Source organism: Alternaria rosae (assembly GCF_020736505.1).
Source record: "Alternaria rosae strain MPI-PUGE-AT-0040 chromosome Unknown BKA58scaffold_7, whole genome shotgun sequence".
NCBI lineage: Eukaryota > Fungi > Ascomycota > Dothideomycetes > Pleosporales > Pleosporaceae > Alternaria > Alternaria rosae.
Genome location: NW_025763576.1, coordinates 1,641,101 through 1,661,902, shown reverse-complemented (window position 1 = coordinate 1,661,902; position 20,802 = coordinate 1,641,101). Strand labels below are relative to the sequence as shown.

The window sequence follows — 20,802 nt, the reverse complement described above, 5'->3', positions numbered from 1 at the left end:
TCCGCTCTTCATGGAATGGTACTTTCTCTGTCTTTCTTTACTGTTACAACAGGAGATGCTTTCTTCTCCATACTAGTCACTTCGTAGCAGCCAAGAAATGTGGCGTCGCCGCAATGGCCGGTTCAGCAACGACCTATCTTGTCGCCATTTCTTCCGAGACCTCGCGCCCAGCGCACTCCTGCATCATCCTGTCTTGCACGTTCTTCGCAGCGTGCGCATAAGCTACGATGTCTACATCCTTAGCCTTCCCATCTGCGCCCCCGTCAAAGACCTCGTAACTGAACCAACCCCTGAAGCCTGTCTTGAGCACTGCTTTCGCAACATCGACAACCGGTAGATATCCTCCGTTGTAGGGCAGCGGCCTAAAGTCGTGACTCCACCGTCCGCGAGGCAGCAAGCCCGCATCGTCACGCTCCGCATTGAACGGCTGAGGGACTTTGTACGCATCGCTGATCTGCAACAGATAAATCTTGTCCTTGGGAATAGTAGCGCTCAGCTCCTCCAAGCTCTTCTGAAACCGCTTCTCCAACTCATCCTTCGGCACATCTTCCCGCAGACCAGACGCCGTCCTAGGATCACCCCACTCTCCACCCGCCGTCTGAAAAGTATCAAGGCAAAGACCGATATTAGGACGGTCTACCTGCTTCACAATGCTCCAGACGTCTTTCCAGTCAGGAGCATGCGTCGACCAACACCAGTTCTCGTAGGCCAGTCGGAAGTTGTGTTCTTTGAGCATGTCGCAGAGAACTTGGAGATCAGACACCATCTTGCTCCTGTCCAACTTCTCAAGTGGTGAATCCGTGGATCCAACTTGCAGCATATCCGTCCCACAGGCCTGCATGATGCAGATCCAGCCGCGAGCGCGCTCCATGGCGTCTTTGCGGCCATCGGAACCTTCGGGCCAGCCTTCGTAGTTGGCAAAGGGCTGCAGCATCATGATTCCGAGGTTTCGCTTGTCGCATTCTTTTTTGATCTCGGCGGCTACTTTGCATAGTTCGTCGTAGTTGGATGGTTCGACTTCATGGCCGAGGAGTGTCTGGCCGTAGGATAGAATGTCTGGGAATGACAGCTCGATCGCGCTGAAACCTGCGGTGGATATGGCGTGTAGGCGGTCGAGGAGTGGTGGAGAGTTGGAGGGCGATCCGAGAGAGCATGTCGCGTAGCTGATGGGGATGGATTGAAGGGTGGTATAATCGAGAGCGCCCATGATGATTTTAATTTGGAAAGTTCAGATATGCTAGTAGTGGTCTTTTGTTACAGGGCGGAAGTTGGGGTTATGTATACGGGTGAAGTAGCTATACGCTGGCGCGCAAGGGCTCTTTCGGTATGGCATGGCTGTGACGTAGATCTGGTGGGTAGCGATGACGGCACATTTGTCAAAGTCTAGTCGGCAGCTCATACCAGCTCTGTTTAGTTGTCAAAACAAATCTAGAGAGGTTTGGAAATGGCTAAATGTCTGCGAACATTCATCGCAAGATCTTGTGATAAACAGTACTAGTAATGTCCATCTTGATAGAGCTCTTGATGGGCTCAGCGGTCATCATATTCGTGGGAGAGACATCTGTCTTCGCTCTTGAACATGTGGGGAGATGTGATAGTGGGAACCAGTCCAGTGCTTTGTATTTGATTGCACGTAGCCGTAAATATATCTAGGTAAGGCCCGAACGGCCCTTTTTACAGACTCGGTGTGCGGGCGTGCCTGGACCGGCGATGATGATTGAGGCTCGACCCCGCGCCACCTGAAAATCGGCGCGAATGCACCAATGAGGATCCCGCCGACTGCCGTCATACCAGAAAACATTCGACTCATAGGGTCCGGTATCGTCTGCAAGGAGAGGAAAAGCAGATAAAACCACTCTCTCCATCCTGTCCAAAGCTCCAACTCTTCCCTCTTCCCGTATACCCGACAATTGTCTCGTAGATCCTACGTCATCTCCAGAGACATGTCTGTACGTACAACACCATCACCACCGTCACCACTTGCTCTCTAACACGTCGCCGCAGTTCCACATCCAAAACCCAGCCGTGGGCGATCCACACAACTCCGAAGACTGGCGCATCAGGGGCTACAACCCCCTCACACCGCCCGACCTCCTCCAGAGCGAAATCCCCCAGACAGCCAAGTCAAGAGACACAGTCCTCAAGGCGCGCGACGAAGCCGTCGAGATTGTCCAGGGCAAAGATGCACAGAAGCGGTTACTCGTCGTCATCGGCCCGTGCTCCATCCACGATCCCCCCGCCGCCCTCGAATACTGCGACCGGTTGATGAAGCTCAAGGAGAAGTACCAGGATGATCTGCTCATCGTCATGCGCTCTTACTTGGAGAAGCCGCGTACGACTGTAGGCTGGAAAGGCCTCATCAACGACCCTGATATCGACAACAGCTTCAAGATCAACAAGGGCCTGCGTATCTCAAGACAGCTCTTTGTTGATCTGACAGAGAAGGGCATGCCTCTGGCTAGCGAGATGCTGGATACCATCTCTCCCCAGTTCTTGGCCGATATGTTCAGCGTAGGCGCAATCGGCGCCAGGACCACAGAGTCGCAACTTCACCGTGAGCTTGCGTCGGGCTTGTCCTTCCCAGTGGGCTTCAAGAACGGTACAGACGGTACACTCGATGTCGCTGTTGACGCAATCGGCTCCGCGAAGCACCCCCACCACTTCCTCTCCGTCACCAAACCCGGTGTTGTCGCCATTGTCGGCACCATTGGCAACGACGACTGCTTCGTCATCATGCGCGGCGGAAAGAAGGGCACAAACTACGATGCGAAGAGCGTCAAGGAGGCGCGCGAGAAGCTAGAGTCCAAGGGGATGAACTCGCGCCTGATGATTGACTGCAGCCACGGCAACTCGGAGAAGAACCACATGAACCAGCCCAAGGTTGCGCATGCGATTGCTGAGCAGATTGAGGCGGGTGAGACTGCTATCATGGGTGTCATGATTGAGAGCAACATCAAGGCTGGTACTCAGAAGGTACCCAAGGAAGGCAAGGCTGGCCTCGAGTACGGCATGTCCATCACCGACGCGTGTATCGACTGGGAAACCACCGAGACGGTGCTCGCCGAGCTTGCTGAAGCGGTTGCGAAGAGAAGGACTCTACTCGGCCAGAACGGCACCCACTAAAATGTCTTTCTCTCTTCACGTACTATGGTCTGCAGGCACGGCGTAAGGGTAGGGTCGGTGTTGTCAAACGTCTCATATTCAAAAGCATGTAAATGGGCTTTGGGTACGGATTACGATTCAAAACATTACAGGCAAACGCTATACTATTCACTACAACTCCATGATCTCTGGTGTATCGTCGTCACCGTCATCTGTGCTGTGTCTAGGATACTTATCGTACCAGTCTCGCGGATTACCGCCTGGCAGACACAGTCCCAGTCGCCAGAAGTAATCGCGATGGGCAAAGAACAGCTGCCAGAACTTGAAGCGGGTGGGCACGCCCCAGGCAGGCTTATCTTCATCGCTCCCGGCAATGCAGTGCGTATCCTCGTCGCCCTCGCAGTAGTGGATGTCGGCAACCGAGAAGGGTAGGCTTGACTCGGATATGAATATCTCCTCGCTGTGCATGCTGAAGCCCCATTCCGATAGCGGCAGCAAAGGTACCGGGTCGCCAACATGAGTGACACGGTGGAGTTTGTTATGGTTGTGGTCCGTGGTGATACCAAAGCGCTCATCCACGTACTTGTTGAAGTGCTTGTTGCCTAGTCGTGGTTCGCCGAAGGTGGTCACATGAGGTTCCCATCCACGAGCCTTGAAGTCCAGCCCAGCAAGAGTGGCTATAGCACCACCCAACGAGTGTCCTACCAAGACCAGCTTGTAGTCAGGATGCTTCTCCATGGCCTTGGATACATGTGGCAGGACCACCTTGCGTGTGTTGAGCCAGGAGGAATAGAAGCCCGTGTGGACAGTACAGTTCTCGCACTTCGGCGGCTCTGCAGGTGGCGCATCGTCATCTACATCTAAAACAGGTGCGATGAATTCTGAAGTATCGTCGTCATCGTCGCCCGGGTATGGCACGTACTCTTGCGGAATAGTGGAGAGGTCCGCGATGGTGTTGGCGACAGAGTAGGTGCCTCGGAAGGCAAGTATCAGGCGTGGGTTGGTGCGAGAATGCGACAGAGCGATATAGCCACAGGAGTCAGACAGGAAAGGTCCAGTATTCCATGCCTGTGAATATCAGCACCTCATGCGACACATTGCTGGATGCAGCGACGTACCGTGACCAACTCGAACGTCTCAAAGTCGCGGTCTCCACAGCGGCTGGCGCACTTGAACGGCTTCTGAATGCCCAGACCCGCCGTGCCTACACAGTAGGATATATCGACGATGCGCGCGAGTTCTTCGAGTTCCCAGAAGAGGGCCTGGGAGATCAGCGTGGTGTCATTGCCGCGGAGTAGGGGCTGCTGCGTCGCATCGCCTCTGCTGCTGGCAACAAAGGACGCGCAGAGCACAAAATAATACAGGAAAAGGCCGCGTAAGATGCCCATCAGTAATGTCGGTTCACATATCCACAAGCTGGGCGGTATTGGAGGATGGGCTTGGTGGTGAGGTCAGAGGGACGGATGTGAACTAGTCGCGTGAATCGGCTGCGTGTGAAGCGTCCCGAGGTCACCAGGGGATAACAAGGTTTGTCGCGTATGCCACCTACACATAAGCTGTGGTACTATGAATAACACTCCACGTAGATAACTATCCGATGTTGCTTGCTATCGAATTGTTAAAGCATAATACTGTGTAGCCGTCGGGTGAACACGAATTCCGATATGCCCAGTGGCGTCAGCGCCGAGGGTCCCAAGAAAGCGCCAAGAACGGAAGGCACTCTGTTCGCGCATTCCCGAACCTTGGAAGCTAGTGACATCATAGGGTGAAACGAAAGCAACAAATGGGTGGTTCATATTTGCAGGCTACGGGGCTGCACGCTGCTGACACTATACCACCCTTTCCTTCCCCCCAAGATACGCCGACGCGTACAAGACACACTCTCACCCGTTGGCATCCGGACAAGACGCGACCGACTTCTCTTATATCCGCCGCATCCGCACTTTTCTCCTGGGCACTCCATCGTGCCACCGCTGCCACGCAATGGCTACCGAACAATCATCAACAGAGCCCTTGAGGCCCGTGACGCCTGCCGCCGATGCATCACGACCGACGACCGCAGGCCAAGCCGACACGCTGCCCGTACCCGGCGTACAGGTCGACGGCGTGAGCGACGATGAAAGAGAACCGCGCAGCACGACGGCCGCCAACAACGACGCCAACCTCACCCCAAGCGCACAACCAAGCCGCGCCCCGTCGCCAAATCCCCACGCCCAGTTTCCCCACACGCAGGTCACATACGAAGACCCGGACTTCACCCGCCCACCGCCGCTCAACTACACGCTGCGCACGCGCAAGAAGTCCATCTTCTGGTTCTGGACCCTCATCATCCTCGACTGCGTCTTCATGCCCATCGGCCTCTACTTTGGCATGTGGTATGGCCTGACGCGCGACCAATTGTCTGCCAATGCCGTCTTCAGTATCAGTACGGCCTTGCTCGGAACCGTGTCGATTGTCGAGTACTTTATCCGCTTCCACAGGTTATGGAAGAAGGGCTCCAGTTGTAGGGTCATTGGTGCGCAGAGATGGTACCTCGATTGGTTCCACTGGAACTTGTCGGTTGGTTGGTTCTTTGTCATGATTGAACTCATCGCGTAGGTTCTCCATTCATCTCGAGTAAGCCCGGCTAACAGTGCGTAGTGGAACATGTCCTCATGACCCGCCCATCCGTGTCCTCGCCATGCCAGCCCCGACTATGATGTTTGCCATCGGTTGCGAACTCCTCCTCGTAGACATTCTGCGCATTATGAAGGTACCAGCACCGTGCCGTATCTCCTCGCTACCCCAGGGCGCACCTCTCCGCCCTGGTATCTACGCATACATTGAAGACATTTGCGCTGTTGATGGATCCGGTGGTACCGAGTTCCGCCAGCGATTGAACCTCCGTTACCAGGCCAGCAAGGGCTTCCGCACGATGCTTCACCGCTTAACACTCTTCTGGGCCATCGGCGCCATTGTCACAGCAGTGGTCTGCACAGCCATCATCTTCACCATCCAGCGAGACGCTGCCTACGTTGTATGTATTCCCCTTTCCTATAGCACCTTCTCAATACTAACACTGCTCAGGTTGGCTGGGTTCTCCCCTTCCTCTGGGCCGGTGTCTGGACCGCCATCACCATCCCTTGGGTCCAACGCGAACTCAAGAAAGAGTACGAAGAGTGGACCACGGCCAACTTCAAGGCCTAGCGGCTTAGATTCCCTTTTTCTTATTGTGTACAATATACATATATCACTAGGATGCAAAACGAGACAGGAGTCCTGCTACATTGGCGATGGCGTTCGCGGGTTCACATTGGAATTGGGTTGTGTTGATAAATTAGATACCACTTTTTTTCGCGCAGAATACAAGTATCGCATTTTCCACATGTTATTTTCGCTCGCTGTGTGCATCTTCTTATGGGTGATGTGTACAACATACCTCATCGCATCCACTTACCCACTCTACTCCACTCACACACTCTCAACCAGCCAATCCACTGCCGCAGTGCTGCGTACGTACACGTTACATCAACAAAGCCTATACAAACCGTTGACATCACGACATTCGATCAATGAAATCACCCCTGTTTCGAATGTGGTTGATCAATCGTACGAGTAGTGTGTTTTGGGTAAGATAACTCGTGCAATCCGGCTGATAACATGAGCTAAGCTTTTGCCCGATGACATCGACCAAGGATTTATGATGCATGGATCCACTTCCCGTGTATTTCCTGACGTGGACTAGGGTACTTAGCAGTTGGCTTGGGAGTTATTTCTGGTATATGACGGAGATGGTATTGGACAAAATGGGTTTCTTAGGTTTACGGCGCGGTGAGCAATAACGCTGCGTGGGTACATGTCATTGCGGTGTCTAGTGTCGTCGTTGTATACGCAACGTCGCGTCGCGTCACTATCTTCAACGATGGTCTCCAGCAAATCGGGTATCAATTGTACGGCCGTCCGCCCTACTCTTCCATCGCATCCTCTCCGTTCGTCTTGATCTGCTGCTTTGTACTCTTATCGCCCTTGACACCTAGTCTAACGACTTCCACATCCCAGCTCTCCATATCTACCAGTACGATCTTGCCCGATGTTCTGAACTTGGGTACGCTAACGAGCAATACCTTTTCTCCAGCAGGACCTTCAATGAGCCTCTTCTCAAACTTCTTCTGACAGCCGGCAAAGTACATGTGCGGGCACTCTTTCAGCATCAAGGGATCCTCGTCTTGGAACGGGTAGCACCATAGTGTATCTGGGGCAGTAGGTGCTACGCAGCGCCAGCGCAGCATCATCTCCATAGCATCTGTCGATTTTACGCGCTTAACGTATTTGAGAAGGTCTTGGACTGTTTGGCCTCCTGTGCCTAATATGCGGTACCCGTCAATATCACCCAGCCAAGGGTTTGTGACTGCATCGAAACCGTTCAGGGTCGTATTCGTTTCTATTGGAGGTTCGGCGTAGAGGCGTGTTTTGGGAAAGAGTGCGGGGTGGAGAGGTTGTTGCGGTAGGGCGACGTTGGAAGGATCTGAGGTCCCTGGGAGCATGGTGATGGGGAGCGAGGGAAGAATTTCGCAGAGGAATTCATCGAGGCGCGTGGTAGGTGCTGCGTTGTAGGATGAGGCATCGTATCCGTAGTGTCTTGCTGCGCTCTTCTTCGCGGCAAAGTCTTCTCGCGAGAGGATTGGAGAACCCTTTGCGAGTGAACCACCTGCTATGACGAGTCGTGTTATCTTCGCGGCCTCAGCCTGTGTGGCTGGATCTGCAGCTTCGCCAGTCAGGTATTCCACCAGTAGATCCAGCGAGACCTCATCGTCGTCTGCGCCAGTCAATTCCAGACCTGAGACGAGCGCAATCTTCCCAGCCCTTTCCCGTTTTGGCGCCTTCTGCTTTTGCTTTGACAACGCAACATCGTCACGCTCCCATCGTGGTGGTTGTCTTGGTAGATCTGCGCATTGGGTTGCAATGACCATGAAGGTGCCGTCGGCTTCCTCCGTACCCAGTGCTGCTAATATGCATCCCGTTACGAAATGTTGGTGAAGAGGCTCGCCTGTAACTCTGAGACGACCGGACTCGTCTTCCAGCATCATCTCGTCGGCGCCGGAGGAGGATACGTAGGTTTCGCGATGAGGGGGGTCCGCTATCCAGTGCTGTTGAGGGTCAGGAATGATCTTATGTGTGTTCACGAAAGGGACCGTACATCTTTCTCAATATCGTTCAACACATTGGGCTTCTCGGCCATCTCCATGTATACCGTCCCTACCACCCAACAAAGCTCCCCTTGCCTTACATCCAGCACTCGTTCGACAAAAGTCGCTTTTTGTCCACCCAGCTGTCATGATGTTAGCACCCCTCCATACTGCGTAGTGTATGTTCCCACTCCGACAGCTCGTTATTGCATACCTCAAAGTCGTTCCACGCATCCTCAGCTCTCTGCTTCACCGTCTTCTTCAATTGCATTAACCGCAAAAAGTACATATCGGCAAATTGCTGCGAGTAGTGGCGCTCGGTGCCTGGTGGCAGTACGAAGTCATGTAGTGGGTTGTACGCCGAATGGTTTCGAGACGGTGCGGGCGGCGCATCCTCACTGTTGCGGTCAGTATTGGGCTTCAAGATGAATACAAGCAACGTACAAAGGCTCGCCTTTGAGCAGCACATCGTTTGATTTGGCCATTGTAGTGGTGAAGTAGTTGTGTTGGAGACGTGGGCGTGCTTGTAAAGTTCCAAAGTTGCAGATCGCGGAAGTCGCGTCGCGCGTCATTCACGCCATCCCAAAGGAGAAGTTTAAGAGCCCCACTCTACTTACACCTTTCACCGCGCAACATCACATCTCGTAGAAGTGTTCATTCTTTGTTTTGTATCAAAGCGATCTGTGCGGGCTTGATCTGATGTTTGTATCATTGAGCCTTGACACCTTATACCAGAAAGAAACTAAACGAGTTGCGCTGCAGTCTACAGTGTAAAAACATAATTCACCAAGTCTGAACGTAAATGTAGACTTCTTCATTATTTATTTATGTTATCATCTGCAGGGAGTACTGATGGCTATCCCGTAAGTGTATCTGCCTCGTCTCTTCATAGACTGTTAGCCGTCGACCATTTCCAGGCCTCGACCATTGCTATACACGAGTTTAGTCTATACATCTGAACGCATCCGTCTATGCCGATTGTATGTTGCGCCGAAAATGCTAACAATCTCATCCCGAGATCCTTGGTGCCGTAGTAACGCCGTAACCATATGCGCCAATGTTGAACCCAAATCGATTAAGGGTGGTTGAAAGAAGGTGTAAAGTCGAGCAAGCGTGCTGTCAACATCTATAGCATCTGAGATCTCGTTAGAATGTGGTTCTGGCATGTATTTAAAGGTGCATGAGACTTACGAGAGCAACACCACCAGCAACGATAAGTCCGAGGGCTGAGCCGCCGAGGTTTGAGGCTCCACCAGTGAAGGGGAGAGTTGAGGTTGGCCTGGCTCCAGTAGGTTGAGCAGCGCCGGTGCCGGTAGGGTAGTATGCGGAAGATGTGGCAGTTCCGTTCATGGGAACGTATGTGGCAGTGGTGGTGGCGGCGAGCGCAGCGACGATGGAGATGATGGAGAATTGCATCTTGATTGCGATTATGTGAAGGGTTGCTGTTGAAGTGGATATGGATTGAAGGTTTCAAGTGTGACTTTGATAGTAGATCAGATGAGTTGTTTGTTGGATGACAGCTTGATGAAGCGTACCACAGCCGTGTTTATACCATCCAAGCCTCCGTCCACAATTACACCAGCTTCCAGCACTCTCTAGCCATCTCCACAAGCCTACGTACACCGGCCGCAAACAAATCCACATCCCAGCCCTCCGTCACCCAGCCTTACCAAGCCCCTTGGATCCACCGCAACGGGCGATGAGCCAGTAGCACGAGCCTGGACGCAGGGCCACCCAGCCGACGGAGATGGCGTTAGCTGTCAAAAGGCTGGGTGTTGCGCAACTCGGCGGGTCCGCGTGGCATGAAAGCAGGCTGGAGCGCTATTTTTGGCTGCGCCCCAGCCACACCCATCTCAGATCGCGGCTCTGCGGGTTTCGCCTCATCACTTCTCACTCTCCTCATTCGTCCCCGGTTGACACTGGTCGATGATGTGTCGAGAAGAACCTTGGAATTCTCTCTTTCGTGGGCGAAGTTCGTTGGCGGCTTTACTAGCGACGGTTGAAAGTGCGTCGAGTTGCGAAGTTGCGCCGCCGCCGTTGCGTAGGTGGGTAGCACCCAGGTAGCCGCTCCGTGCCGAACGCAACGGTAGCTCTGGGACCATTTCACCAAGATCTCCATCGAGGTGCCAACGCCGGCACGTTTCGCGAGAGAGCGTGCTAAGCACGATTGCGCAAACTGATGACTCTACTTTATTGGTTACTCACATACACCACCCGGGCAGCGTCCACCGGTCATGTCCGCTCCCTGCAACGCTGGCTGGACTGTTAGGTCCAGAAGCCTTGTCTATTCGAAATACTCCCGAAGCGCAATATTATTGGCAAACATGACCCTCGTGCTGGTTTACATTGCGTATGCAAAGAGAGATTGGGCCCCACTTCGAAAGGAGATGGTGCAGATTGAGGCAATTTCAGACCAATCTTTCCGCCCCAGACTACCTGAGATGACGCAGCCTGGCGATGTTTTGTTTACAATACTGCAATCCAGCAGTAAAGCATGAATCTGTTTCAATTACCCCATTTTGGCCAACTCCTCGATACTCTGATCGTACCGGTATTGTACCGCAATATCCCGTATAGTATCCCAATCCGCACACTGATGAGATGTACCCCAGCCGTTGAATCCAAATTCGTCGGGAACAACAGAATGCTCCAAGGACAAATCTCCTGCGCACATAATAGCCTTGAGGAGCATTGTTAGCGATCAAACTTCTCTCTGGCACACGACGATGCAGATAGTCTCACCTGGCGAAGATAGTCGAAGCAATGGTTCACATGCGACTCTGGCGAGAAGGTCTTCCTTTTACGTATCCCAGTGGCAGTTTCATTCATGAAACCTTCCAATATGCCGAGTCGCACTCGAACGGAGTCCTAATATCGTCAGCTAGCAGTCGTGGCGGTAGCTGCGCAAGACTGACCAGGCAATGTAGCTGATGGAACATGGACATCGAATAGACTTCCGAGCCAGAGACGTTTCGATTCTTGTAGCTCGACGGTAGCTGGTACCTCGACGGATCAGCTATAGAGACGATGCCATCGTCAACTGTGGGATACCAGTCAGTCTTTGCTGTCGGATCTCACATCGGGGCAATAATACTGGGCATGAGAGCCGCCCATGCGGGCTCTCCCGCATCTTTGGCCGTATAGTGGAACTTTGGATCCGCATCAAAAGTAGCGATGCGGGATGGCACTGGATACCTTTGTCAGGATAGCTTTCCATCATACCTCTATTTTCTGCGACACATACCTGGCGGGAATGGCAAGGAGTTCACCGCATGGTTACCGTAAACCAAGGGCTTCTGCCCCAGAAACCAAGCCAGAATTCCGAAAGTCGCTACCCAGAGAACGATGGAAGCACCGAAGAGATTCCTGTACGAGAAGTAATCCGCGAATCTGTGCGGCGGCAACTGAGACAACTCTGCCTTCTCGTATGGACTCTCGATCGAAGCGTCGTCCGACAGACGAGCGTAAGCCATCACTATCTTTTCCGTCAATTTCCCAATCTTGATCTTGGTTTACCCAACTTTGAGAGTTCCAAGGTGTAATTCAGTTCTTCTGACGCGCTGTGCGCCTTTTCGCTACCACAATCTCGCAACTAGACCCCTCTTCAGCCTTTCGGCTCCCACTCTCCACCAATACATCATAACTCTGTTCTTGTCAAAATGTCTACTACGCATGTATACTAGTGGTGGTCGGATGTAAGCTAACACACACCTGACGGCTTCTTTCTCCGCGACCCGCCGTACGCTAACGCACCTGTGTGCGGCAACCTTCCTAATTAGCATAACCTTTTTCCTGGTATCTGGTAGTGGTGCAGCAAAATGCCATCAGCAATGGTCACGAGCGGTTGTACCCGCCAATACCCCAGCTTGCGAGCGGCCCGTACCTTCTGCTTTGCGGGGAGTTTAGGCTATATTGATGCTGACTACGGGTGTGACGCGTAGTGCTACTGCTTGAAACAGTAAAGTTGAGAGGGTGGTGGAGGGTGTCGATTATCGACTTTTGCTCGTGGCGTTAGCTAGGATCAATCAAGGTGGTGATAGCTGGTGAGGCGTGAAGGTGCCGCTTTTAGATTGTGATGTTCTTTTGCCGCAAGAACTCCATTCTCTTGACGATGTCGTATATCTGTCGGGTCTCATTTTTTTGTGACGGTGGCTTATACTTGAATAACTGGACCAACTTCTTGGTGAAAAGCTCAATGGGCACGAAGAGGGGAAGGACTGGAAGTCAATGGTGATGAGATGGATGCTAAATTGCCACTGAGCTACCTCTTAATCTGGTAGACCTGTGGAGGCCAATGTGGAGCACTAGTCAGTATTATCATTCGCTACTGAGATTCAACTCGTCTAAGTAGTCATTGTGAGAAGGCAATCGCGCAAAAGCTAAGCTTGGAAAGCTTGGTTGATTCAAGTCTGACGCTCACTTGCATATTCATACTCTTAGCTACGCAAATTCTGTGTTGGCTTATGGCCGAGACTAAGACTTCATTCGACGATCCGCGTCGTCGAACGAAAGGCCAAGTGCTCTTTCTGCAATATCTACCGCGATGAGCTCCTCGTCTAGACAGCCACACATCAAGCTAAAGAGAGGGGGTTGACGCGTTGCATTGAGCTGGTGAGTAGGCAGTGGACTTTATCAGCAGTGTGTGTGTGCATCTCTATCTCTATTTGGAAAATGCTACTCTACTCCAGTCTGAGATCGACTCACCGACGACCCGGAAGCTCTTCATGTGTATGCAGAAAGACTACAAGTCTGTATGCAGCGTCAGCAGATGGACACTTCGTCGGCATCGCGGCCCGTTCTGAAAGAGCAGCACGCTCAGTACGACGACTACGTAGATTTCGATGAGCTTCAGCGCCTATATAAGCTGTAGGCGATGGCATCTAGCTCGTCAACAAGCTCACAGATCATACCTTCTTCACTCACAAACTTACCAACTTCCCATTGTCTTTCTCAAAACACCTACATCAACACCATGCAGTTCACCACTCTCGCTCTTCCCCTCATCGCCCTCCTCTCTTTCGGAAGCGCTGCTCCCAGTGAGCTTCGTGACCGCAGTCCCGCTCCAGTCTCGAACCTCATCCAGTACCCCGCTGACCACAGCATCGATATGGTCAAGCGCGCCCATCTGGAGGCTCGATGCGACGTTAGTTGCCCTTGCAACTGGTGCGGCATGACGATCTGCTGCGAGTGTGAGTGTTAGAAATCGATGGATCAATGGCCTGGGTAAGTGCTCTGTCAATTATTGAGCATCTAAGTTGGACTAAGGCTCCGTTCGTCCATAGATGGTATAACTGCTCAAGTCCTGCCCCTGACGACATTGGATATATATCATTGCCGGATTATGATATGCCGGTCACTCGTTTACATAACTTTGGCAATTCAATGGTTCAAGACCACATGTGTATTCTTTGCATACTCGATGCGTGTGCTTGCAAGGCTCATCTGTCCCTGGCTGGCAAAGCGAATACGAAATCTTTGTATGTAACCTGAATGCTTCCTTGAATGCGTATAGCCACGTCAGATACCAGATGCCAGGGGTCATGAGTATGGTTCTGCGGATGAACTCTTAAGACCTGTGCTTGTTCGATGACGCATGCAGCCCACTGTAACGGGATGAGAGCAAATCCCCGAGCGATGTAATGACAGGTATCGGCACATGCCTCGAAGAGAGCTTGGCAATGCGACACTTGATCTTGCCCGCTGAGACAGGCAGGTGCATGAACACAATAGCCCTGGTTGGGTCCTGCTGGCAGAAACTTTCCGCATCGACGCCTCATCCTTCCTATCTGCAGCAGCACGTGACACCTGCCTTCACCGATCAAGCATGAATGGAGAAGACGCGATTAAGCTCAAAATCCAAACGTCTAGCGTCCGTCTATGCGCAGCCGATGACGTCGGTTGTGGTATTACACGTGGTGTGGTGCGGCGCAGAAGCCGGGAGAAGTCGTGCGGTCCCACGTCTCTTGCAGGAATCGCGCATGAGGAACTAAGTCGACAGCTACATGTCCGACTTGCATATCCTTGCAAGGCGCGTATTGTGGGCCTCCCGAGGATTCTCCAAGGTTTGCATTGCTGTATGCACGTGCATTGTGGCGTCGATTGGGCTAGCGCAATATAATCTGTACGACACGTCACCGAAAGTCACCAACAGCCACCACTTCCAGCTGTTCGGAAGCGTTCCATGAACAACACAACGACTGCCAGCGCAGAGCAGAGGAAGATTGAGGGTGTGCTAACCCCGCCTTGAGCCTCGTGTTGTAGATCAACTCAGGTGCGCCTTCCGCTTCAAGCGCCCAGAAGGCGAATACCGAACAAGTGCCGCGTTGAAGAGTTAGCTAGCGTTCAGCGTGTCGGAGGGTTTGCGAGTACACCAAACCCATGGCCATAGCACGAGCATCCAGGAACCGGACAGCCTGCAGAAATGTGATGTGATATGGGCTGCATTCGATGCACGAACCTGGAGATCGCAGGGCTGAGCGGTTCACGCCAGGAACACCTTGACTGATATTGACACGCCGTTCTAGGCAATCGCGTATGCCACCTCACATGTGGGTCCAGTTGGAGCCATGAGCTGCCCTAATCCCACGTTCTTTCGCTTAACGTTGCATTGCTGCGTATGCGACCTTTGCAGCTTCAGCATGCGGAGCATGGTGTCTAAGATGACGCGCTTTCAGATGGCATCTAATACGGTACGGAATCGGCACGGCCCTTCGTTCGTCTAACCGTAAGCGGGCCGAACGCCGATGGAACTATGGGCCAATCTGCGAGACACATCTGGCACTGCATCGGGGCCTTGAGAAACTAGCATGGCAGCATCTTTCGTCGTCCATCAGCTGCCAGCACATCGCTTGAACCAAGCTTAACGGGGTAAACATACTCAACACCAAAATTTATCCGTACCAGCTCATTGGTCTCTATATCCCAAACTTGTGGTGCCGAAAACACGCAGCAATTCGTCGTAGTGTCTGTACCGGGTTCTGGCGGTTGGAGTTTCTGCCTTGCCGCGTTCTCTTCTCGCTACCCCCGCAGTTGCTCGCTGAATGATGTTTCTGCCGGCCAATTATGGCGGAAATGGGCTTGCCAACGCAGCATAGTATCAGCTTCATGCTTTGTTCCCAAGCACATATGTGGTACAGCGGCTGCAGGCTGAATCTTTTTGAGATGGTCTTGTGGCAAAAGCGCTGGCCGTTCCTTACAGGATACCGAAAGTGAGGCTCTGATGTTTATGCCGGACTATAAACAGACGAGGAGATATGCTAGAGCAAGTGTTCTTTTCAGCCTTCGCACACACAGTTGATCCTCCAGATCCCCACTCACGAGTCACTACCCCACACCAAACTCCTCGACAGCATCGCATTTTCATCCTCTCCCACAGACCCATCCCGCACAATGGCGGCACCAGAGAGTTACGTTCAGAAACTTCAGCGTGCGCAGACCACTGTCCTTGCTAGGGCCCAGCTAAACTTCCCAGACTACTGCGCCACGAACCAGATCGCCCAACCTCAGTTCCAAGATTACAGCGACCCACGAGGTATGCAGCCGTCCGCTCTACATGTCGCCCCACCATTCTCGACTCTGACTGACTCTCCTATCAGGTATACGGACAGCCTGGTCCAGCAGTGTCTTCGTACACGGCCGCGAATACCGAGCCCACCTCTGGCGAGACTACCGCTACCTCGAACAGTCCCGAGAAGAAGCCGCCGAAGTCGCTTGGAAAGCACTCAACTCCGCCCCTCCTCCTACGAGCACTGTGGTCCAGCCACAATACACCCGTGCCTACACGACATCTCGATAACTTCTCGGTTGCTCTCGCATAATACAACAACAAGACTCAGGGGTAAAGGGCACTCCGGACCGCACACTCATCAGGAGGGTCCCCCTGAAGGCTCTGTTGTTTAGACGCACTGCCACTATGTGCTTACTACACATGCTGCCTCTTGACCGACTTTTGCTGCGATCTATCTTCTTCTGATAGCTGGTTCTATACCCTTTTCTCTTTTGCGCTTGGTTCATACCATTCTTCAGCAACACCAACCCGTCGCGGTGTGTACCTCATTATGCCACACTGTGTACGGTATGGTTCATGACCGCCCCGTTCCTTGTCCGGTCTTATACTGTATCTTATTTCGTTGGAGGTTTTTTGTCATTTTAGTAAGCGATCAGTCGGGGCTAGGGCTATCTGGTTGTTGAGCAACACTGTCAAATGGCTAGTCTCACAACCTCCTTTGCCCCTTTCTAGGAACGGATGTAACTACGCACTATCATTCAGCAGCCGTACCCCATAAAATCCACACTAAATTACAAAAAGGACTTCTCTGTGTTTGCTTGTTGCTAACCAAAGATTGTGTCTCGAATAACTTCAGACATACACAGCCAAACCCTCGCTGCCCAGTTCGGAGGTGCTATAAACAGACTACAAGTGCTCACGAAGGCCGACTAGTACCCTGAGTCATAGTCTTTACTCTCCGCTCTAAGAATTTCGGCGTGGGCAGTGCATCAGAGCAATCCATGTGCTATGATACTAGGTATAAACCAGGCAAGTATCGCTCGAACACTTGAAGCAGGTATTATCCAAACAATATGTGATGAACACCGAAAAGTACCACGCCAATGGCCCTGACAGCACCCTGTCCTCTGAATGCTATACTATCATCACAGATGTCCAGAACCGTATATCCTCTTCTGACTTTAGCCATCGCTATGCCGGTATCTGTCAACTTCACTAAACAGTCACTTCAAAGTCAATCAACACTAAGTGTCAGCTACCACTTAAGTTTCAAGGGATTACTGCACATTGAGCTAGGCCTATCTATGTTTTATTATCGATCAACTCACCACATATTATTATTAGGTACTTTTTCGTTCTATCACTGAATATACCGAGGAAGACATGCTCTACTTTCTTATACGCACACCCCGAATACTGACATTTTAGAACCTCTGCAGGTCTTCTCTAGTGGCAACAGACCTTATATAAGTACGAGCGGATATAATAAAGCTAATTGCTATCTTGTGTAGCTATTGTCGCGGAGTGAAAGCAATCTGGAAAAGATGAATGCAAGCCTAGCATGAAGCAATGTGCATATTTAAAGCCCCGTAGGGTGTCACTATACCAGCTTGAAGGTAACCTCGCTTAAGTAGTAGATCCTTCGATTTCACCATTTGTCAAAAACTGCAATCGTAGTCGAGATACTAGGAACATGAAAGACTATATATCACCACTTACACTACCCTCAGTGATGATCCCAGTCTTAAGCGTAGGGATAGCCACGGAACCCAGACATTCCAAGCGCCAGGCCAGACAATGCGACACATGCTCAGTCTGATCCCCCTCCGCCGCATTCATGCCACCCATTACCCATCTTGGCATGCCACAAAAACCTCATTGGCCGACCCCGCCATCTTCTAACGGACCGGAAACCTGAGATGTGTTAAGGCATTTCGAGGCAAGAACATTGCGTAGTGGCTGAGCAGTGGGGTGGGGTGAGGCTGAAGGGCGCTAATAGGTTCGCTTACGACGCTTTGCTCTTGTGTCGGATGTCCCTTCTCCTTCCCCTTACACATTTTCTCCACATGTATCACGGAACGGGAGAACGCATAATGTTCGCTGTGTTTTGCGTTTCCAAACTACATGCGTGGTGATCGTCTGCACCGCGCCATTTGTAGGCTAAAAGTAGATGCGAAACGTGGGTGTTGGTAACATGGCTTTTACGCGAGGGCGTAAGGAATGCTATGCTGCCTCGTCGCCATACGGACTGATTGCCTGTTGAGGCATTGGTGAGGGGGCAGTGACATCTGTGAGTTTCGAGTTGGCGCCCGTACTTGCTCATGTGAAGGGTAGGATCAGCTTTTGCGGTGTTGAGGTGGACATATATATATATAGTCTGTCTCCTGGATACTGACATCCATCATCGATACTGAGGTAACTGGTATCTCTATCTTACAAACCATACATAATCATACTTCCCGGCGAAGATTCTAATACATCAATCTAATAAAAAAAATCCCATCCTTCGACACTTCAATACAAACATTAACCAACATGGCGCCCATCTTCAAACTCCTTGCTCTCCTGAACCGTAAGTTCCGCAGGCCATTCCCTCACATCAACCTTCCTTCATACTAACCTCCCCAGTAGTCTCCCTATACGTAGCAGCCCAAGGCACCCAATTCATCACTGGCGAGTGTGCCTCAGACGCCGAATGCGCCTCCGCGTGCTGCGGCTTCACATCCGGAAAATGCGCTGCCCCATTCGTAGCCAACGAACGAGGTGAAGGCTGTGGCTTCGGCGACGCACAACCAAACAACAATGCTCTGAATGGCGCAGGTGGAAACGCCAGTGCGGATGCCGCTGCTCCTGCTCCTGCTCCTGCCGCCCCTCCTGCCGCCCCTCCTGCAGAGAGCAACACTGGAGCCGCAGCCCCAGCAGCAGCAGCAGCAGCAGGCACGCAATTCATCACTGGGGCGTGTACATCAGATGCTGATTGTGCGTCGGCTTGCTGCGGGTTCAAGAGTGGGACTTGCGCGGGTCCGGTTGTTGCGCAGGAGAGAGATGGAGGGTGTGGGTTTGGGGACGCGCAACCGAATGACAATGCGGCAAAGGCATTGCAGGGAAGGAGGCTGGGAAGGAGAGGCGCGAAGTATATGTGAGATGTTAGGGGAAAATGGATGGGTCAGTAATGTGATAAGATAGAGACGAGTCTGATGTCACTGGTGTCATTATGAATATAATCAATCACTGTTCATGTCCAACTGCCTTACCTACCTCGTTCATTTTCAACACCTTGATAAAAAGTCATTTTATCTACTCTTGTCCGATAGGGTACTTGAAACAACCGTCTCTTTCTTCATAGCAAATGACAAGCTACATAGCCAATGCGCATCAGACTACACATGTATGTCTAATGGAAAGGCCTTCGCGTGTGTACGATCAACATACCGGGACTAGATCCAAGTGATCCGCCCGAATACCCCGGGTGATACGCGTATTGAGGAGAATTGGGAGTATACCATGATATACGAGGCCAACCGTTGACCCAATTTTGCATCTTGGTGAGCCGGGGACCCTTTGCACTTCCTAAAATAGCCTCGCAATACAGATGCTAGGTTTGATTAGTCTTTGAACGTTTGTTCTTTGAAGCGTGTAAGACCAAAAGTCCCGGTCGATCCGCTGTCTTGTAGTACCAAGGCATATGCTTGCATGCATCCCTGTGATTATCGGAGCAAACCCCGCTTGACTTTGGGAAAGTTTCAGCAATGTCAACATGATGTCGTCGCAACAATAACAATGCTCAATCACAAATGCGTGGGTTGTAAAGAGGGTGTAACGTGTAAAAGCAGCCTCACAACGGAGGCTGGCTGGATTCTCTTCTCATATTGCATACCCAGCCAGGTGTACGCCACTAACATGTCTAACGCCCATTTATACTCCGGCGCTCCAATGCATGTGGAGAATGCAACCCAGTAGGAGAGAGCCCCATGTGTACGCCAAAACACCCCCTCGAGTGATGTAGAGAAGACTCGATGCCGTGCAACACAGAAAAGACGGCAAAGTGGGTTGCACATTCCCGACAAAAGGGAAAACAATATAACAGATGAAAAGGGATATCGAGAAAGGATGTTTCGAAGCGAAGTATGCCGAAGTCGTGAGTATGGGTCGAAGAGACGTGGTGTGTTTCTGATGGAATATTAGTATTGATATAGCATGAGATGGGGGGATGGAACAAGTGACGTACGGGTGCATTCCTGCAGCGCTGCTACATCTCAAGATCCTGTGTGGCCATTTGGGATCTCCTTGGAGCGGCCGTCGCCAGCCCAGACACCGCCGCCAACAGCCCTTGAGATGCCGACACCAAGGCCGACGGCAGCAGCGACGACGAGGAGAGCGATGACGATCTTAGCCCACAGTCTCTGTTTGCTGGTCATGTTCCGGAAGAAGGCACAGCCACGCTTGCGCTTGTACGACTTCCGCTTGTCCAGCACAGCCTGCCTCGTGGGCCACATGGTGCACTCCTTGACGCGGCCATCGACCGAGTGCTTGGAGGGCTGCTGTGTGGAGGCGACGGAGAGGGGCACGCCGCCCTCGAGGTCGTGTTCTTGGACGGCGACGCCGAGGTGTGTCTTGCTCTGGAGGGCCGTGTCGTTGAGGGAGTGACGCGTCTCGCGGAGGGCCTCCGGGTGCTTGTAAAAGGCCGAGTAGGGGTTGGAGGGGTCGGCCGCCCACTCTTTCTTGGCGAGGTCAGCGTCGGCGGTGGCAGACGACATATTTGAGTCGTGCGAGGGCGGCGAGCGTAGCGGCTGCGAAGGCGGAGGAAGGCTGGTTAATGGGCTTGGGGAGCGCTGGACCGTTGCGCCGAACGTGACGGGCTCGTGCTTCTCGTTTGCTGCCATTGTGACGTAGGCAAGGAGAGTTTCACGCTGGCAGTGCTGGGGCGTTTGGTGTCTAAGACGTGAAGCGTGAGCTCGTCAGGAGGACCCTTTCAACGGCAGGCGGGCGACAGCAGCTGCAGTGGCCGGGCCGGGCGGTGGTGCGACA

The 20,802-nt window shown here is 52.3% G+C and overlaps 11 protein-coding genes across 11 annotated transcripts; 5 read left to right on the top strand and 6 right to left on the bottom strand.

The window, feature by feature from the left end:
- Positions 1–133: 133 nt before the first annotated feature.
- Positions 134–1,207, bottom strand: BKA58DRAFT_318736 (xylose isomerase-like protein; the record flags this gene model as incomplete). Its single annotated transcript, XM_046167686.1, has 1 exon — positions 134–1,207. The coding sequence occupies one exon, from the start codon at positions 1,205–1,207 to the stop codon at positions 134–136; it is 1,074 nt and encodes a 357-aa protein (XP_046023555.1).
- A 569-nt stretch (positions 1,208–1,776) lies between these two features.
- BKA58DRAFT_214004 (phospho-2-dehydro-3-deoxyheptonate aldolase) lies at positions 1,777–3,198 on the top strand. The gene is made up of 2 exons (XM_046166101.1): positions 1,777–1,949; positions 2,005–3,198. The coding sequence occupies exons 1-2, from the start codon at positions 1,944–1,946 to the stop codon at positions 3,121–3,123; spliced, it is 1,125 nt and encodes a 374-aa protein (XP_046023554.1). The 5' UTR covers positions 1,777–1,943; the 3' UTR covers positions 3,124–3,198.
- BKA58DRAFT_213996 (lipase precursor) lies at positions 3,199–4,687 on the bottom strand. The gene is made up of 2 exons (XM_046166100.1): positions 4,221–4,687; positions 3,199–4,170 (listed from the first exon to the last, which is right to left on the bottom strand). Exons 1-2 carry the CDS (start codon positions 4,488–4,490, stop codon positions 3,274–3,276), a joined length of 1,167 nt encoding a protein of 388 aa, XP_046023553.1. The 5' UTR covers positions 4,491–4,687; the 3' UTR covers positions 3,199–3,273.
- Positions 4,688–4,992: 305 nt separating this feature from the next.
- On the top strand, positions 4,993–6,393 carry BKA58DRAFT_214008 (uncharacterized protein). Its single transcript, XM_046166102.1, has 3 exons — positions 4,993–5,696; positions 5,743–6,118; positions 6,169–6,393. Exons 1-3 carry the CDS (start codon positions 5,086–5,088, stop codon positions 6,286–6,288), a joined length of 1,107 nt encoding a protein of 368 aa, XP_046023552.1. The 5' UTR covers positions 4,993–5,085; the 3' UTR covers positions 6,289–6,393.
- Positions 6,394–7,046: 653 nt separating this feature from the next.
- On the bottom strand, positions 7,047–8,752 carry BKA58DRAFT_318962 (DNA polymerase subunit delta-2; the record flags this gene model as incomplete). The annotated part of the gene is made up of 4 exons (XM_046167697.1): positions 7,047–8,228; positions 8,279–8,410; positions 8,482–8,665; positions 8,712–8,752. The coding sequence occupies 4 exons, from the start codon at positions 8,750–8,752 to the stop codon at positions 7,047–7,049; spliced, it is 1,539 nt and encodes a 512-aa protein (XP_046023551.1).
- A 314-nt stretch (positions 8,753–9,066) lies between these two features.
- BKA58DRAFT_388847 (uncharacterized protein) lies at positions 9,067–9,778 on the bottom strand. The gene is made up of 2 exons (XM_046170693.1): positions 9,459–9,778; positions 9,067–9,402 (listed from the first exon to the last, which is right to left on the bottom strand). Exons 1-2 carry the CDS (start codon positions 9,681–9,683, stop codon positions 9,394–9,396), a joined length of 234 nt encoding a protein of 77 aa, XP_046023550.1. The 5' UTR covers positions 9,684–9,778; the 3' UTR covers positions 9,067–9,393.
- Positions 9,779–10,542: 764 nt separating this feature from the next.
- BKA58DRAFT_460808 (uncharacterized protein) lies at positions 10,543–11,740 on the bottom strand (the record flags this gene model as incomplete). The annotated part of the gene is made up of 5 exons (XM_046174776.1): positions 10,543–10,947; positions 11,010–11,135; positions 11,183–11,307; positions 11,362–11,454; positions 11,512–11,740. 5 exons carry the CDS (start codon positions 11,738–11,740, stop codon positions 10,777–10,779), a joined length of 744 nt encoding a protein of 247 aa, XP_046023549.1. The 3' UTR covers positions 10,543–10,776.
- Positions 11,741–13,239: 1,499 nt separating this feature from the next.
- Positions 13,240–14,095, top strand: BKA58DRAFT_403726 (uncharacterized protein; the record flags this gene model as incomplete). Its single annotated transcript, XM_046171803.1, has 2 exons — positions 13,240–13,456; positions 13,914–14,095. 2 exons carry the CDS (start codon positions 13,240–13,242, stop codon positions 14,093–14,095), a joined length of 399 nt encoding a protein of 132 aa, XP_046023548.1.
- A 1,561-nt stretch (positions 14,096–15,656) lies between these two features.
- On the top strand, positions 15,657–16,062 carry BKA58DRAFT_441891 (uncharacterized protein; the record flags this gene model as incomplete). Its single annotated transcript, XM_046173862.1, has 2 exons — positions 15,657–15,798; positions 15,863–16,062. The coding sequence occupies 2 exons, from the start codon at positions 15,657–15,659 to the stop codon at positions 16,060–16,062; spliced, it is 342 nt and encodes a 113-aa protein (XP_046023547.1).
- A 2,121-nt stretch (positions 16,063–18,183) lies between these two features.
- BKA58DRAFT_388838 (uncharacterized protein) lies at positions 18,184–19,012 on the top strand. Its single transcript, XM_046170692.1, has 2 exons — positions 18,184–18,346; positions 18,406–19,012. The coding sequence occupies exons 1-2, from the start codon at positions 18,310–18,312 to the stop codon at positions 18,915–18,917; spliced, it is 549 nt and encodes a 182-aa protein (XP_046023546.1). The 5' UTR covers positions 18,184–18,309; the 3' UTR covers positions 18,918–19,012.
- An 841-nt stretch (positions 19,013–19,853) lies between these two features.
- On the bottom strand, positions 19,854–20,768 carry BKA58DRAFT_213940 (uncharacterized protein). Its single transcript, XM_046166098.1, has 2 exons — positions 20,003–20,768; positions 19,854–19,944 (listed from the first exon to the last, which is right to left on the bottom strand). The coding sequence occupies exon 1, from the start codon at positions 20,655–20,657 to the stop codon at positions 20,031–20,033; it is 627 nt and encodes a 208-aa protein (XP_046023545.1). The 5' UTR covers positions 20,658–20,768; the 3' UTR covers positions 19,854–19,944; positions 20,003–20,030.
- Positions 20,769–20,802: the final 34 nt, after the last annotated feature.